Raw genomic sequence first — 15,788 nt, forward strand, 5'->3', positions numbered from 1 at the left:
AGTGGCCAAATCTGTATATAAATATATATATGTATAAATATCACCCTTTGTTAGATGGTTATTTGGTCATTTTAGGAGGAGTGAGATGTGGTAGTGCTCAAACCCTGTGGAGAGGTATTACTCACCAGCACAACCCCCACCAGTCCCCACCCTGCTGTTCTATGTGCAATGTATCACAGGGTGGGCCGTGGGAGGTGGAACACACACACACGCACACACAAACACACTCGCAATGAAACACAATCTAGACGTAATTTGCACTGGTTCTGCCTTCCCCTATTTGTTCAAGGACCTAACACAACTGCTCTTTGAGTCTTTAATTCAACATAGATCACAGGCCTGTCTATTTATACAAACTCATTTTGTAGATTAGTGTGGTTGCAGATACCGATCTTGAAACAGTCAGATAGACACAGGTCAGGTTAAGGCTTTTTCACTCCTTAAATCCCACAATTTTGGGTAATGTGCCTTTATAGCAATCAAAATCCCAGTGTTTTCTCAGAAATGGGACGCATTCTGCATGGTTGAGATTAACCACTTCCTGTTGCTTTTTATGTAATATTGTTTTCCTTTAATGACTATCAACAAAATGCCACACACATACACAGACAGAGAGGCTTGTTCCCGCAAGGAGCCCTGTTGTTTGAGGGCACATTCCTAAACTTTCTTGCATGTTTACATGCAATGCTGCTTTAACATTCAGCAGCAAATCACGACATGCATGGAGTAAGAATAAAGCAACGCATGCAATGTTCCACTGAAAGTGAAAGATGTGATCCTAGAATAGCCTTGAAATTCCAGCTGTGACTTGTTTGAAAACAGCTTTTGAAGATGACAGAATTAGCAAGAGATTTGAGGCGCACCTGCCGGCTAATAGTATGCATTGCATGTGTTTCAACATGTGTTATGAATATTCTGCATTCTGCTGCACTTGAATGTGTTTAAAAATGAGCATTGGTCAGAATGTTTGAACACATCTGTCGTTGCAAGTACTCCTTAAGAACAGTTTGTGCTTGATGACGCCACGCAGCCCGTAAAGATGATTTAGTGCCAAGATGTCGGTGTATGAGAGCATCATTGCAGTTTAAAGCAACAGAGATATGCATCTGTAAAGCCCCTGAGGTGTTTTCACGCAACTCAACTGGAGGTTAAAGGCACTCAGTTGGGTGCTCAACATATGAGATATAACCTTGTTACATCAGCAGCACATGGACATAGAGTAACTCCTTTGCAGCAGTATAATATGAAAATCCTTTTTACTCTGAGACTGATAACTCTGTTTTTGATCTGACTCATAACTCCCTTTTTCCACCTTCCGTCCCTGCTCCATACCTGCTCCAGTATGGTTTTCCTCTTCTTGGCGTCAGTGACGGTCGACAGCTGCATGTCTCCCATCTTCTTCATCTTCTCGTCCATGTCGATCTTCTGCTCCAGCTTGCGGATCTCGGTTCGCAGCAGTCGCACTGTATCCTCCCTGTGGTGTAGCCGAGCGAGAGCAGCAGCGCACGCAGAGTGGATCGCCGTGATCCAGTTCTCCAGTTCTGTCTGGCCTGACGTCTGACAGGACAGGGAAAAAGGGAAAAAGAATTGGTGATATCTCTGAGGAATAAGTCGAAGGGGAAAGATATCAAGAAATTGACAGCAAAAAATAATTAAAGAATAATGGAATCTCATCATTTAATATTTATCTTCGTATTTACTGATTGAATGTCACTGTGGACAGCTGCCATGCATATAAATAGACACATTTTAATTTTACACAATGGTCACTGTGGTGGATCACTGTCACAGTATGACAGTGTGGCCTTTAAACATGTCAGACATAAAACAAACACATGGACACTGGACTGGCTTATCCCACACATGGCTTAATGTCATGTGTTGCTTGTGTACTACACACACACACACACCCACACACACACACACAGACACAACCTTGGAGAATTAGGTCTCTTTTTATTCCCATTCATGTCTCTCTTGGTGATCATAGATTGCCTTCTTGGAGTTGCAAAACACAATGAAATAACTGAAAAACTATTCAATGACTATGAAATAAAACAGTTGTTTCAGCCTTATAGCTCTGTATGTTTGAGTAATTTACTTCCCTTCCCCCTTGTTTTCGTAAGAAGATGCAATGTTATGACCCATGGATGATATAAATACCAGTGTCTCTCACCTGGAAGAGGAAAGCATCACCCACGGAGTTGCTGAGGCAGAAGACAAAGTCTTTCTTGGGGTGTTCAGGTACGGCCTGGACAATGCTGTTCTCCACCCACAAAGCATGTTTGGGAACGCTATTATGGTCGATACCAGAACGTCCGTCTGACTCGTACAGGAAAAGAGTGCAGCCTTGAAGAACACAGAAAGACAGAACATGTTCTTACTGATGTGCTCTTAAGGACTGTATTTACAATTTTATTTCATTTTAATACTGCCCCTTTAGAAGGCAAAAACAAGTGAGGTAAAAAAAAATCCTCAAAGGTTCCTTAAAGTTACTGTTTTGTACTTTTTTTTCTGAGAGTATAGGAAAACAAGGTTTGTCAGCCCTAATTGCAATGATATTCAAATCTAAAGTGTATGAAAAATACATAAATGTTTACTTTTTATACTAATATTTTATTTAATCCATCGTTGGTATTTAAGTAAGATAATTAAACAAAATGAAAAAACCATTGTGGTCCATATGACATGACGCCAGGAGGAATACTATGAGACGATTTGATATTTATTCAGGGTGTTGGATAGGAGGACAGGAGGCAGGCTGGAATGCAGCTGCTGTATCTTATTCATTTCACAAGGACCAGATTGGAATAGACACGGATGCCGGCGTAAAATTAAATTGTGATGAGGCTGAGCAGAGAAAAAATGTCAGGCCACACAGAAAAGGGTGGGTGAGGAAGTAGAGGTGACAACCAAGGGCATCAACTGTGTTAAGACTGATGTGATTACAGTCTGATAGGGGAGAGAGAGTGGGAGATTGAACAGCTGGGGTCAGGTTAAGATGTTCATCTAAATGTGACATTATGGCTTGTTTTAAATCAAACACTGGTAAACAAAAATATCTAAAACATAAAAGTATGAGAGTCTATGCCCTAATATATGCTCACCTTTCAGAGAGACCCAGTAGTGTTTCCACTTGCGCCTTGTTGCAGGTTCAACCTTCTTGTTTTTTTTATGGACCAAGAAGTTCTTTACAGCCAGAGCTCCTGCTTTCCTGACTATGCCTTGTGCACAGCCAATCAGAGTGTCCGATGGATATGCACAACTGAGTGTGCCGCTGCTCTGCTCATCACTCACAGCGGAGCTAGCCTCCTCCGTGCAGTCTCTACCCATACGTGTCTGACAAGAGAAGAATTAAAAAATTGAATAACAAAAAACACGTTTCATTTATCATTAATATAGAACCTGTATAACACACACGCACACAGGAACTAACCCAGGCTTGATTGTCCAGCTCCTTCCGGAAATTCTCATACACTCCTCCCTTGCCTCCCTCGCCGCCACGTCCTTCTCCTCCTCCCGCACTGCTGCTCCCGCTGTCGCTCCCGTTGAAAACACTGCTCTCAGTAGCCGAGTATACTGAGAAAGAGGCCGACATGGTCTTACAGCGGCGTGACACCAACTCTCCATCCCGGTCCATCTCTGTGGTGACGCCATCGATGCCGCTGTCTCCATACTCGCTTCCCTCGCCCAAAACACCAGAGATGTCCTGCCGGACAGAAAGACACAGCAGAAATAGAACTGATTTACTTTTATTTATTTACCTAATATTGTAAATACAGAAATCATTCAATACACAGCCAAAAGCACATGCACACACACACACACACACACACACACACACAGACACACACACACACACACACACACACACACATATACACGTTGACAAAAATCATGCAGATTTACAGGACAATTTACATTTACACTGGGAAAGTAATCTAAAAGTAACTGAGTGTAATCTGAATGAACTAACACACACACACACACACACACACACAAGTTTGTGTTTGTGCACATATTCTTCCATGCATTTCTTCCACAACAAAAAAAAGCCCTATCACTTTGAGCAAGAAGTTCTCTGTGCTTTCACACTTTTCTTTTTCCCTCTGTTATTTTTCTCTTTGTTTTGCTGCGTTGTCGGTCTATTTATATCCGGTCAAAGCTTTAATACTTTTCTTTTCTGAAAGGGGAATGGAGAAACCAGGCCAGCTTTGGACTAGCAGCCCCACAGCGAATTTGTATCTGACTCCTTGTAATCCCTGTCCTTGCTAAACAAATATACACACATACATGGATGTGCAAACAGAACGTGCACACATACAACTGCACAGCAGAAAAGTTTATAAAAGGAGGCTTACCCTAATTAATGTTTTGTCTGCTTTGCATATTTGTTCATACTGCATATATTGACAAAATGTGATCTAACCTGAGTAGTTTGTGCTCGGCGTCCCTGAAAAGCAGGGCATGGTGCAGCAGGCATGCCGAGCCCTGCCAAGCCCTCCGACAGGCAGTGGGAGCGTCGGCAGGGGAGCGTGAATGCTCCATAGCCGGCACCATCCTCCTCTGTTGGAGACATCAACCCCTCCTCCCCTTCTCCATCCCCATGGCACTGGGCTTCTCTCCGGTTTTTAGCGTAGCAGCTCCTCTGACCCCTGAGGCCAGGACTCTGCTGGCTGCACAGATGGTCCAAAGACGATGCCCTTTCAGCTGAGCCTGGAATATTCACAGTTGGTTATTGCAGGGTTGTGTGTGTGTGTGTGTGTGTGTGTGTGTGTGTGTGTGTGTGTGTGTGTGTGTGTGTGTGTGTGTTTGTGTGTGTGTGTGTGTGTGTGTGTCTGAGTGTTGTAATGTGACAAAGTACAAATGCTTTGTTACTGGACTTAAGTCGATTTTCCCTTATCTGTACTTTACTTTGTTATTTATATTTCCAGAAACTTTCACTTTCACTCCACTACATTTGTCCTAAGCATCTTAGTTACTCGTTACTGCAAAATAAAATCAGAAGAAATTTGTTAGACGGTAAAAAAAAACTGAAAGTGATGAAGATAACGTTACACACCTTTGGCCATAAAGTTCATATTAAAAGTTTTTTTTTTCTACTTTTACTTCTTATACCTATATATCAGAAAATTACTCTAGATATTTAAGTACAGTATATATCAGAAACTTTAAGACTTTTCCTCAAGTACTATTCTACAAGGAGACTTTAACTTCTACCAAAGTCATTTTCTGGTAAGATACCTGGTAAGATAAGTATTGCTTTAGAGTACTTTACACAAGACTGTTTGTGTGTGTGTGTGTGTGTGTGTGTGTGTGTGTGTGTGTGTGTGTGTGTGTGTAGCGAGCACATCCATTATCCTGAGCAAGTTGGCCACCTGTGGCAGCACCAGCTACCGCCTGCTGTTGACCTGAACTCCAGCAGCTCCTGCACAGTGCCACTTAAGATAACAAGCCTGTGATCAACTAAACTAATGTAACGTGTGGATGACAGCTAATTCTCAATCAGTAGATTTTTTTTTCAAATAATTTTTCCTTACTCTGTGAGTGCAATTTCTTGCCCCGTTCCTCCCCCTCATCGTGAATCAAATCAAACTAACACCCCTGCACACATGCACAGATATACTGTACATGAAAGACTTTTCTCAACCATCAGTCGCCACTCATTTGTATTCAAATCTACTCTGTAGGATAATAGACTGTGTTTGTTCGTGTGAGTGTGTCTATTACTATCCTGACCTGCATTGCCTCTGTGGCATGTGAACTGCTCCTCCTCCTCTTCTTCTCCTCCATCTATTATCTCCTCAGTGCTGGTCAGATGCTCCTGGCTCAGGTCAGACAGAGAGAACTCCAGGCTGTCTTCCCTCCACATGTCTGCTGACTTGGACCTCTTCTTTTTAAAACTCCCTCCCTCCCGTGGACCCTCAGTCATTCGCTGGAGGTACCTTTCCTCACCAACGACGTCTCCCTCCCCCTCCCCCATGGAGTCCTCTCCTCCATCATGAGCGATAGTGTCTGCCTCTGAGGTTTCAGGAGTTGGTGTGGCCAAGGTGTCGTCATCGTGTTGATAGGACTCTGGCCTCATTGTCATAGCGACGCGCTGTGTCCAGTGAGGGTTGATGCCAAACTCTCCAAACGCATCTGTTGCGTTGAAAGGTTCCAGCCCGTTCTCTGCTAAGGATTGTGGGATGCTAGGGGTGCTGGAAGAGCGAGTTGAGGCATCAGAGTTTCTGTGTTCCTGTTTAACTGAAGAAGAGTTCCGGGAACGGCGGGTGATTGGCTGCTTGCTGGAGAGACGGAGTGACCTGGACGTGTGCTTGCGGGAGAGATGTCCCGTCGCATTGCCATAGAAACCACTATCCCCATTCTGACTTTCCACGTTTCCCATGATGCAACTGTAGATTAAGGATGAAACATATTTATTTTAAAACTGTTCCCGTTATCCTTTAATTAAGGCTTCATTTACATACATTTCAAAAGTAGTGATGTCAGTTTTTTATAACTATTTCTACCACATCTCTAATTTACATCTAAAATCTGTAATGATTAACTGGCACAGTGATCACCTGAGCTCATACCAAACTGAACAGCAGTGTATTGTATTTATGTTAAGTTCATTAACCTCATACCATAATACCACTGGTCTAAGAGGGGGTGGGTGGGCCAGATCCCTCTTGTTTAAAATGGAGAGTATTACATTCACGAGCAACAGCACACATTTGTGTATCTGCCAGCTGTTTGTGATGATCTAATTTAGAGCATTTCTGTTCTGCTTGTTTATGAAGTCTGGGTTTCTTTAAGTTTTAATATACTGTAGATATGGATTGTTTTAATTATTTAGAGGTATACTGCTGCTTTTAAATCATAAACACGTGGTTGGCCTTGCCCTCTAATGACATTGGCCATTGGTTTACTCTGTCACATGTATTGCTAAAAACCAGGCCAATCTCTGTGCTGGTTGAGTGAATACCATTTGATGGCTTATTAACTAACCGTGGGAGGTCAGAGCCAGAGGTATCCAGGATCTCTTTGAATGCCTTGCTGAGCTGATGAGCTCAAGGAGCAGGTGTCCCCAATTGAGGTGGAAGTTCCCTCGCCGGTTTTGGACTACATTAACTGATTTAAATGTTTGGTATTTTGCTTAGGACAACACACTCAAACTGGGTAGCCCAGGGACAATAAAGTTAATTAATCATTGATTCAAATAGAAGAGCATAACACAGCTAACATTTCACAGAAGCTTCCAAAGGGTCTTCTGATGTTGTCCCGTTGAAGCATACAGAATGCATCAAAATCTCATTCTGTTTTTCAGTGAATACAAAGACATCTCTAATATTAAACACCTGAACTACTTTTCTGATACTTTTTAAATTTATACTTTCAATTTAAGCTTTAAATTTTCAAGAATGTAAGTAAAACTGCGCAGTGCACTGCAGCAGCATTAATGTTTATTGGCTTGGTTGATACTTGCGTAATACTTTCTGCAGCACTTCTCTCCCTCATTGGTGTTAAAATTATTAATTTACCATATTCCCAAAACAGTTTTTAAAAAATCAAAGAAATCCATTTCTAACTCCTGGTGGTGATCATAAATGTATCCAAGCATCCTGCATCGCCTCGTGCTCTCTGTTATATAAGTACACGGAGCTGCTGAGTCAACTGCTGTCAGATCAGTTGGTCCTATGTGAGTCACACATTGTCAAACCCACACCATCAGGTTCTTAGTGTGGGCTCAAACTGCAGAGAGCAACTGAGAAGAATATCTTCTAACAAGTCAAAATATGTTTTAATCATATTTTTTCATCTTGTATGAGAATCAAAGCCTCTAAGAATCATCCTTGACTGTTAAGTAAGTAAAAAATAAAGTGGGAAAGCAAAAGTAATAAAAAATACTGGTAGGATTTTACATTTCAATACAAAATCGAATACATGTTGTTATATTATTGCAGTGATGAGAGACCAAGGTGTACCAACGGTTGTTACCTGTGGTTAAGCAGCCTCATCACCAGCTTCTCCACATCTTCGCGGTGTCATCTCTCACCGACCGCGTGATCCTCCACACATCCTCAAACGTCGTTGTCAGTTCGCCCTGGGAGGAACAAGAAGAGAGTGTTTCAGCTGAGCTCTCACAACTTCAAAGTGACCCGATGTGTCAAGCGCACACAGTGGAGGAGAGAAAAGGAGAGAAGGGGGAGGCATTTCTAAAACTGTTGCAGAAAATCTGCCAGGTACGACACATAAAGCGGGTGAAGTAAGGTTGAAAGGAAATCTGTGAAGCACACTAGAGACAAATTCTATAGGATAAGAGACAGCGTGCAGGATGAAAGAGAATATAGGACACGTTGGTCAGTAAGCCTGGAGTTAAGATAATGCAGTGAGGCAAGTAAAAAATAAGAAACATGAATTAAATGCACACATACAAACTCACAGATCATCAGAAACAAAGCGCAGAGGTATTGTCTGAGCTTGAGGGGGGTAAAAAAACTCACAAACAACCGCAATTTCTTTGAACTGCACCTTGAAACTCATTGCCAACACAAAACCATACAGGCATGTACAGGCATGTGCACACATCATTTGGGGATAATGTTTCCATGCAGACATAAATATGTACACACGTGTGTGTACACACACACACACACACACACACACACACACAAACACTGTAAAATTACAGAACAGGAAAGCAGCTATGAAGAATGATTTAATGCTCAATTAAATGATCCTTGCCAATACAACCTAATTTTCCCTAATACCAGCCCTGAGCTGCTTAGAGTAGACTACAGTTTCCAAAATATCTCTATGTCTATTGTGATGGTATCTAAGTGCAAACATTGTGTATAGTTTTGCATTTTTGCCGTTTACAAAAAGATAAGAAATGTAGTTTGTACGTAGAACGAGGCAGATATAACTGATGATCCTTCTCAGCGAGCTGGTAAAGGCCTTCAGAGGCCCACTAGCAGCCTAGTCAGGAGACTGACTGTTGCCCTCAATGCTGCAAACACTTTTGTCCGATTTGTTATTGTCGATAAGCCTATAATAATAATAATAATAATAAATTGAATTTATAATGCACTTTATATTTGCAAAAGTCTCAAAGTGCTACATGGTAAAAAAGTAAGTGATAAAATAAAACACATGGAGAGCAGAAAAATAATGGAAGAGAAATAATGTCATTGTCATGTAAAAGAGCAAAAGAAAACAGAGAGAAATAGAGCCTTTATCAATTGCAAAGCATATGTCAATTAGCACACAGTCTGTCTAGATCCTTCACATCTGGTGAGTAATTTTAACTAGCCTTTTTTTCAAAATGCAAAATAAGCATCTGCTCCCTCAGGTCTACAGTGCTGGCATGAGTATAGTTGTTACTTGCTAAACTTTGCCTACAGCTGCTGCTTTTATCATTGATATTCATCAGTGTAATGAACTGTCAATTTGTTTATTATCTGTGGCAGAAATACAATGAATGTCACAGTTCTGGGCAAAAGAGAGAAATGAGAGTTTAGAAAATGAGAAGTAGGAGTAGTGAAGGCCATTGCTGAGCAAGTGCACAGAAACCACACAAACTGCTTTGTTCCATTGGTCATCTCTGAAATTGCAACATGCCAGTATGTGTGTTCATGTATTTAAATGTAGCCAATGAAGCACATTTCTCCCCAGCTGTGGGAAGCGGTTACATAAGATAAACTTGACCCTGATACGTCTCCTCCTCTTCCTCTACCCTTTATTTCTAATTCCTCCTCCAACCCATCCACCCTGATGAGACTTATCCCAACCCACATGCTGGCCACCTACCCCACAAAAAAAATTGAAAAACAGTCAAATGCACACACAATACTTGACAGGGGCTGGATGTGTATTTATAAGCTAGTCCTGCTTTTCATTAAATCTAACATTAGTGTAATTGGTTGACAATGTAATAAGTACAAACACAGGACTTGATACCAAAAATGTTGTATAGATAGATAGTACATACATAGTGAGTGAATGAAAAGCAGTATAACTTACTCATAAAAAACAGCTGGTCAACATACACACAAACAAAGTAAAATAAAGCAAATGTGATCTTTTACTACAAAGAACTGTTAAGTACATGACCTTACATAGCTGTTGCCAAACCTCATAGTTCATCTAAATATCTATCTTTCTGGGATATGTGTAGTGGAGATGAAAACAAACACACAAACACACACACACACACATACACACACACACACACACACACACAAAACAAACAAAACAATCCTGTCTGACACAACGCAGGGGAAATGAAACCACTGCCTTTCCTCTGGCAGTGTCTAAAATGTTTAGTCTCTTCGTTTTTCCTCTCTTTGTGGCCCACAGCAAAGCATGGAAGAGGGAGAGGAGTAACTGGGAGAGGGGGGAGATCTCTGCTAAACCCACGTAGAGCTGAGAGGTGAGGTGAGCCTGGAGGCAAAACACATGAGGAGGGTAGGGCGCTGAGGTTGGTGTAGACACAGAAGGTAAATGAGAAAAAAACATATTGGGGGTCCTGTGCTATGAATAGAAGTTTGATATGGAAAAGTGTGAAAACAGGGGCAGGAAGAAATGAAGACTGAGAATGAGAGAGAGGCGGAGAGAGATAGAGACAAATTGGGGAGTCCTATTGTTGCTGAGCTTTAAGTGGATAAGTAGACATGTGCTCTAGCTGCCTCTCTTCGGGCTTAATTGAGGGAGCCGAGACAAAAGGGGAAACATATTTATTCTCTCTCTTTCTCTCAGTCTCTCGTTCTTGCAGTATATTAACACATTGAGAGAGTGTATTAATACAATGGCCTGCACAACAGCCGCCAAGCAGACATGCCCACTCGCAGATGAGCTAACACACACACACGCACACACACTGAGAGAAGACAAAGAACGATGTTAGGTATAATAAAAGTCTGTAGGATACTGGTTTAATGTCTTAGTTAAAATACAACTCTAAAAAAAAGAAAAACAATTCAACTTTATTCAGTTTATTTCAAACTGTTGGATTTGTATTTACTGAATTCATCACAAAACGTTTAAATAGCAGATCTTGTTTTCCAAGCACAGTGGAAAGCTATCATGGCGGAGTATAATGGACACAGAATCGAAAAAGAGAAACAGAGACAAGGCTGAGCATCATACTGGGACTGGATGTGTCACTTAACTACCTTGTCAGATACAACTCTGTATGTGAGCTGTCAAACTCATGTTGCCTCATGGGTTTCACCTAACACACACGCAAGCAGGTCGTTTTCTGCAGCATACAACAGAGTACAATACAAAAGCAGACATACTTCCAGTCACACACACCTACAATCCCAAGAGCAATCTGAGCAGGTTTTCCGACTCACGCACACATGCTCACACTCTTTGGAAAAATACCAAAGGCCTGTCAGAACATTCACGGTGCAGGCACACCCTTCTTCCCCCCGCCAATCTTTTCATCTCTGCACCTGTCTCACAGCTCCGCCCTACATGACACACAGCTCAGCTTTCCAGATTCAAGCCACACACATGATGTGTATGTGCACTACTGTACTGCACTGTACTGTGATGGAAGCCATACAACACCTGTCTAATTTTTTTTTTAAAGCCTGTCCTAGTCTAGACCGCATGCTGGAGTGGCTGCTGGAATCAGACTTTAAGTTATGAAATCCACAAGCACCTGTATTACATGCCCTTCATCCCTAATAGACAACAGCCCATCATAAATGTACTTATTTTTACAAAATACTATGTCAGAGCAAAGTATTGAAGATAGCTGCTGCAATATCTGTAACTTTTTTTGATAACTGTTGTCTTCAATGACAATAAATACCTGTTGCACATGTTTTTCTGATATATGTGAACAGGATGCCATCAGTAACATACGTTTTTGATGTTCTCCAATTATCTCCCTCTGTTGTATTACACAACAGGAGTGAAGACTGATGACGTGTGATCAAATAAAATAAATTAAATTGAATAATTAAATTAAAGACTCCCCCGCTAGTTTAAGACTAGATGAATATTGTTTCTGACTTTAAATGAACAGTGGTTGATGACACTAAACAGTCTCTTGAACTCAAAACTTTTGGATATTCCTGGATATAGTGACCTAGACAACCCAATAAATTATCCCAAAACAATAGCCCAACCCTAAAAGAGACATTAAAGGAAGTAACAGTAGTGGCCGGTCTAGACACTGCTGTAGCCATAGAAGCGCTCAGCTTTGCTGATCTCCCTGACCTTTCTCTGCCCCCTTGAACCACAACCCCCCCCCCCCTATCAAACATTAAAACACATGACGCAGTGGCTGGACTCACCCTTCCCTTGGGCCTTTTCCCACACCTTTCACATTCCTTAAATGGTTACCGTACCCCCCACCTCAGGGCAGGGAATGAAGTCGCTGAGGTTAACACTCACTGGGGGGTAAACAAAGGCATCTCTGAATGGGGCAAACTTCATTCCAAGAGAGTCAATATAGACTCCCATGGGAATGGGTTTTATCAGTGTCTCCATGCTCCCCTATTTTGCATACACACCTACTCACCCTGACAGAAATACACACAAACACACCTGCAAGCCTGCATGCATGTTCACTGGGGCTTCCTTGTTGTTGTTTACAGTGAGCAAACCTGCTTTGAAAGATAACAAATGCACTGTGACTAACATGTGAACCAGGACTAGGTGCAGGCTCAGTGGTCCAAACAAATAAGGGTTGGGGAATTATGTGAGAGCGCCTGTCTGAATAAGCAAACCTAGGCATATGTGCATTGTTCACATATGAAGAGGAACTATATATCTATCCAAAGTTGAGATAGCAGTCAGATGGGCTCTGAAAACATCCTATTTTAGAGATGGGAGCGCACAATCCACTGCACTCTCACAGTCCCTCTGAGACGGGACTGTCTCAAACATCACTGGTAGAATTCCCTGGAAGAGGGAGATTAGCTTCGTATTCATCCCTATGGGATCTGACAAGCCATGAGCCACATCCCCCCTCTCTCAGCTTACCACACACACACACACACACACACACACACACACACACACACAGACACACATGTGCATACACAAACAGTGTGCCTGCAAGCATTGAGTCTCAGCTGAAGCTTATATCAAACATCAATTTCTTTTAACTGGTGATAGACAAATTATAATTCCTTCCTGAAGTGCGCTTTCATTTTGGGGCCACCGAGGAGGGCACAAAAATGACAGAACAAAGTGGAGTAGGGAGGAAATTAGATGATTGTTATTCAGTCACTATGGTCCCCCCTCTCTATTTGTCCTTTCCCAACAGAAAAGTGGAGAAAAAAAGGATGAGATTTAGAATTGTCATAGCAAAGCCAATTCATGTTAGAAAAAAGTCTTCTGACGGAGTGAAACCAAGCTAAACTAAATAATACCATATAGAGATAACAGTTTAACAGCAACAACATACTTATGTAGCACAGCACATCATCTGCAAAAGGAGACATGATAGATTTTATATTTTGGGTTACATCTGAGGATAGTGGAAAAGATAAAGGGCAGTGGAATTCAGTGTCAGTCAATTCACCCCCCCTTTACTCCTCAAGTGTCAATAACTTTATTGAATACGCTCGTACCTCTTTCTAGGAGCTTATGCGTTATGCTCCTTAACTCAGATTTCAGCTGACTGTCTCTGGTGCACAGTGCATTCAGGGATTACCATATTTTAAAGAAAATCCTTCTACCACAAGTCCTCCATTGAGTGAGAGGCCTGAAAGACCCAATGAATATGTGCAGCAAACTCAGCAAGTGAGTCCCTGTATTAATCCAAAGACAGGAAACCCCATAGATTTTAAACTTCCCTTCATGATCTTGTAAGATGTATAATTTAATGTGAGGCTTTTACATTACATGATCAGAGCACTCTATTCTCCCACTTGTTCGGAGATGGAGGAGATAAAGTGATGTAAGCCTATTTTAAATCCATCCTGCACTTTGGTTCTAGGTTACCATGTCGGTTGCAATCCTCTTGTTTAGAGCAAAACCATCGGCAAGCAGCAGGCTGCATGACAAATGGCACATTATCATTAGATTTTTGTTACATTGTAATAAACCATCTCCATCTTCTTGACATTCCTTAATCAACGCTCACTCGTTATTCCTGATGAAATAGTGATTGTGTAGACAATCGCCTCCCAAAAACCAATCAACTGAATATTCATGTGGTGATTTGCTGCTCCAAATATGTGAGCGGCAGTACAATAAGTGTTGTTTAATTATCCAGGAGGAGTGGGACCAGACATTGACTGTGCTCCAGATTCAGCTGGTAACCGGAGGAACTCTGAGGGGTAAGACGCAGCCTGGGGGAAGAGCGGTTGGGAGTGTTGAAATGAGATATTACAAAAGAAGAAGACTACTGTTCTGATGTTGCAGTATATTTGTTTTCTTGAAAAAGCACATGGGCAATGACATGCTACTACGGACATGACGGGAAAACAAACTCCCCAGCAGACAAGCACATTTTAGACCCGTATATTTGTTAGATTGGACTAGAGTCTTATTAGACTACACTTCAGATAAACATGGAGAAAGAAAAGAAGAGAGGAGGAAAAGTTCTTGAAACTACACTTTTACGTCTCTTTGTAGTTTTGCTCATTTAAAGCCAATGTACTTGCACGTACTACTTGTTGTCTGGAGGTCGCACATTCAGAGTTGAAAGCCCTTAAAGGAGAATTCCGGTTGATTTCAACACGTAGCTCTGTTGTTTGTAAATTTGGAGTGCTGTCAGTAGAGAGAAAAACAAAAACAATCGGTGCTGCATAAGCCTATAGAAGAAGAAATAAATGCATGAAAGTTGTGCTAATTCAGCTGGGTTTTGTTCCAGCGGTGAGAGTTCTTTGGGGCCGTCTACAAACTACAACACAGAAAAGAAAAACTAAAATATGTAGGCTGTCAATTTAATGATTAAATAAGGTATTGTCTCCAAACTTACCTCAATTATAACTTGTCTCCTGCTAGTTGTACTACAGCACTTACTTTAAAAAACATATTAAAATTCGTTTTATCTCTTTTCGGTGTTGTAGTTTCCCAGTTTTAGACATTCCCAAAGCAAGAATGCAGAAACTAAACAGAACTGAATTATCTTGCACTTTCATGCATTTCTTTCACATCTACAGCAGTCAGATTCGCTGTGTTCACTTGGAAGGAATAACTTATTCTGGGTAGGTACTTTAAATGACATTTTGAACATGTTTATAGGCTAGAAACACATTTAAAACTGGCCCTGTTTAAGCCCGTTGGGTGCTAACTCTAGCAGGAGGATAACACAGTGTAGGCAGCACCGATTGTTTTGTTTTTTTTCTCACTATACTGACAGCACTCCAACACAACAGAGCTACGTGTCGGAATTGACCGGAATATTCCTTTAATTGGAAGTCGCTTTGGATAAAAACGTCAGCTAAATGACATGTAATGTAAAATGTGTTTGTGGTTTTACTTTCTTCTCTTTTTGCTATTTTAACTTTTAAAAACAAAAGCCTCCGGTGGACAGCTGTTGCAAATTAGCATTTTGCTACAAACACTGAACACAGTGCATCCCTAATGGCATTAGGTTGTCCATATTAAAAAACATCAACTAAACCAAATATTGTCAGACAGTGACAAGTCTAGACACCCGCAGACAAAGAAGACGAAGCCATTTGGAGCCAAATTGGTGGGTGATACTTCCTCTTCCGCTCTTTGTAAGCTGAAGGGACAGCAAAATAACAGGGTGGCTTAGCAAGTAAGAGAGAGAGAGAGAGAGAGAGAGAGAGAGAGAGAGAGAGAGAGAGAGAGAGAGAGAGAGA

At 41.4% G+C, this 15,788-nt stretch overlaps 1 protein-coding gene across 1 annotated transcript in view; it reads right to left on the bottom strand.

The window, feature by feature from the left end:
- Nucleotides 1-15,788, bottom strand: part of LOC117955392 (T-lymphoma invasion and metastasis-inducing protein 1-like) — a 56,590-nt gene that overhangs the window by 32,613 nt on the left and 8,189 nt on the right. The window contains exons 2-8 of the mRNA XM_034889858.1: nucleotides 7,984-8,089; nucleotides 5,740-6,395; nucleotides 4,430-4,716; nucleotides 3,437-3,709; nucleotides 3,108-3,339; nucleotides 2,177-2,349; nucleotides 1,333-1,557 (exon numbers count right to left, since the gene is read on the bottom strand). Of these exons, the coding sequence (XP_034745749.1) occupies nucleotides 1,333-1,557; nucleotides 2,177-2,349; nucleotides 3,108-3,339; nucleotides 3,437-3,709; nucleotides 4,430-4,716; nucleotides 5,740-6,395; nucleotides 7,984-8,003 (1,866 nt within the window). The 5' untranslated portion in view covers nucleotides 8,004-8,089. The remainder of the gene's footprint in view (nucleotides 1-1,332; nucleotides 1,558-2,176; nucleotides 2,350-3,107; nucleotides 3,340-3,436; nucleotides 3,710-4,429; nucleotides 4,717-5,739; nucleotides 6,396-7,983; nucleotides 8,090-15,788) is intronic.

This window comes from Etheostoma cragini, chromosome 13 (assembly GCF_013103735.1).
Source record: "Etheostoma cragini isolate CJK2018 chromosome 13, CSU_Ecrag_1.0, whole genome shotgun sequence".
In the NCBI taxonomy this organism is placed as follows: Eukaryota; Metazoa; Chordata; class Actinopteri; order Perciformes; family Percidae; genus Etheostoma; species Etheostoma cragini.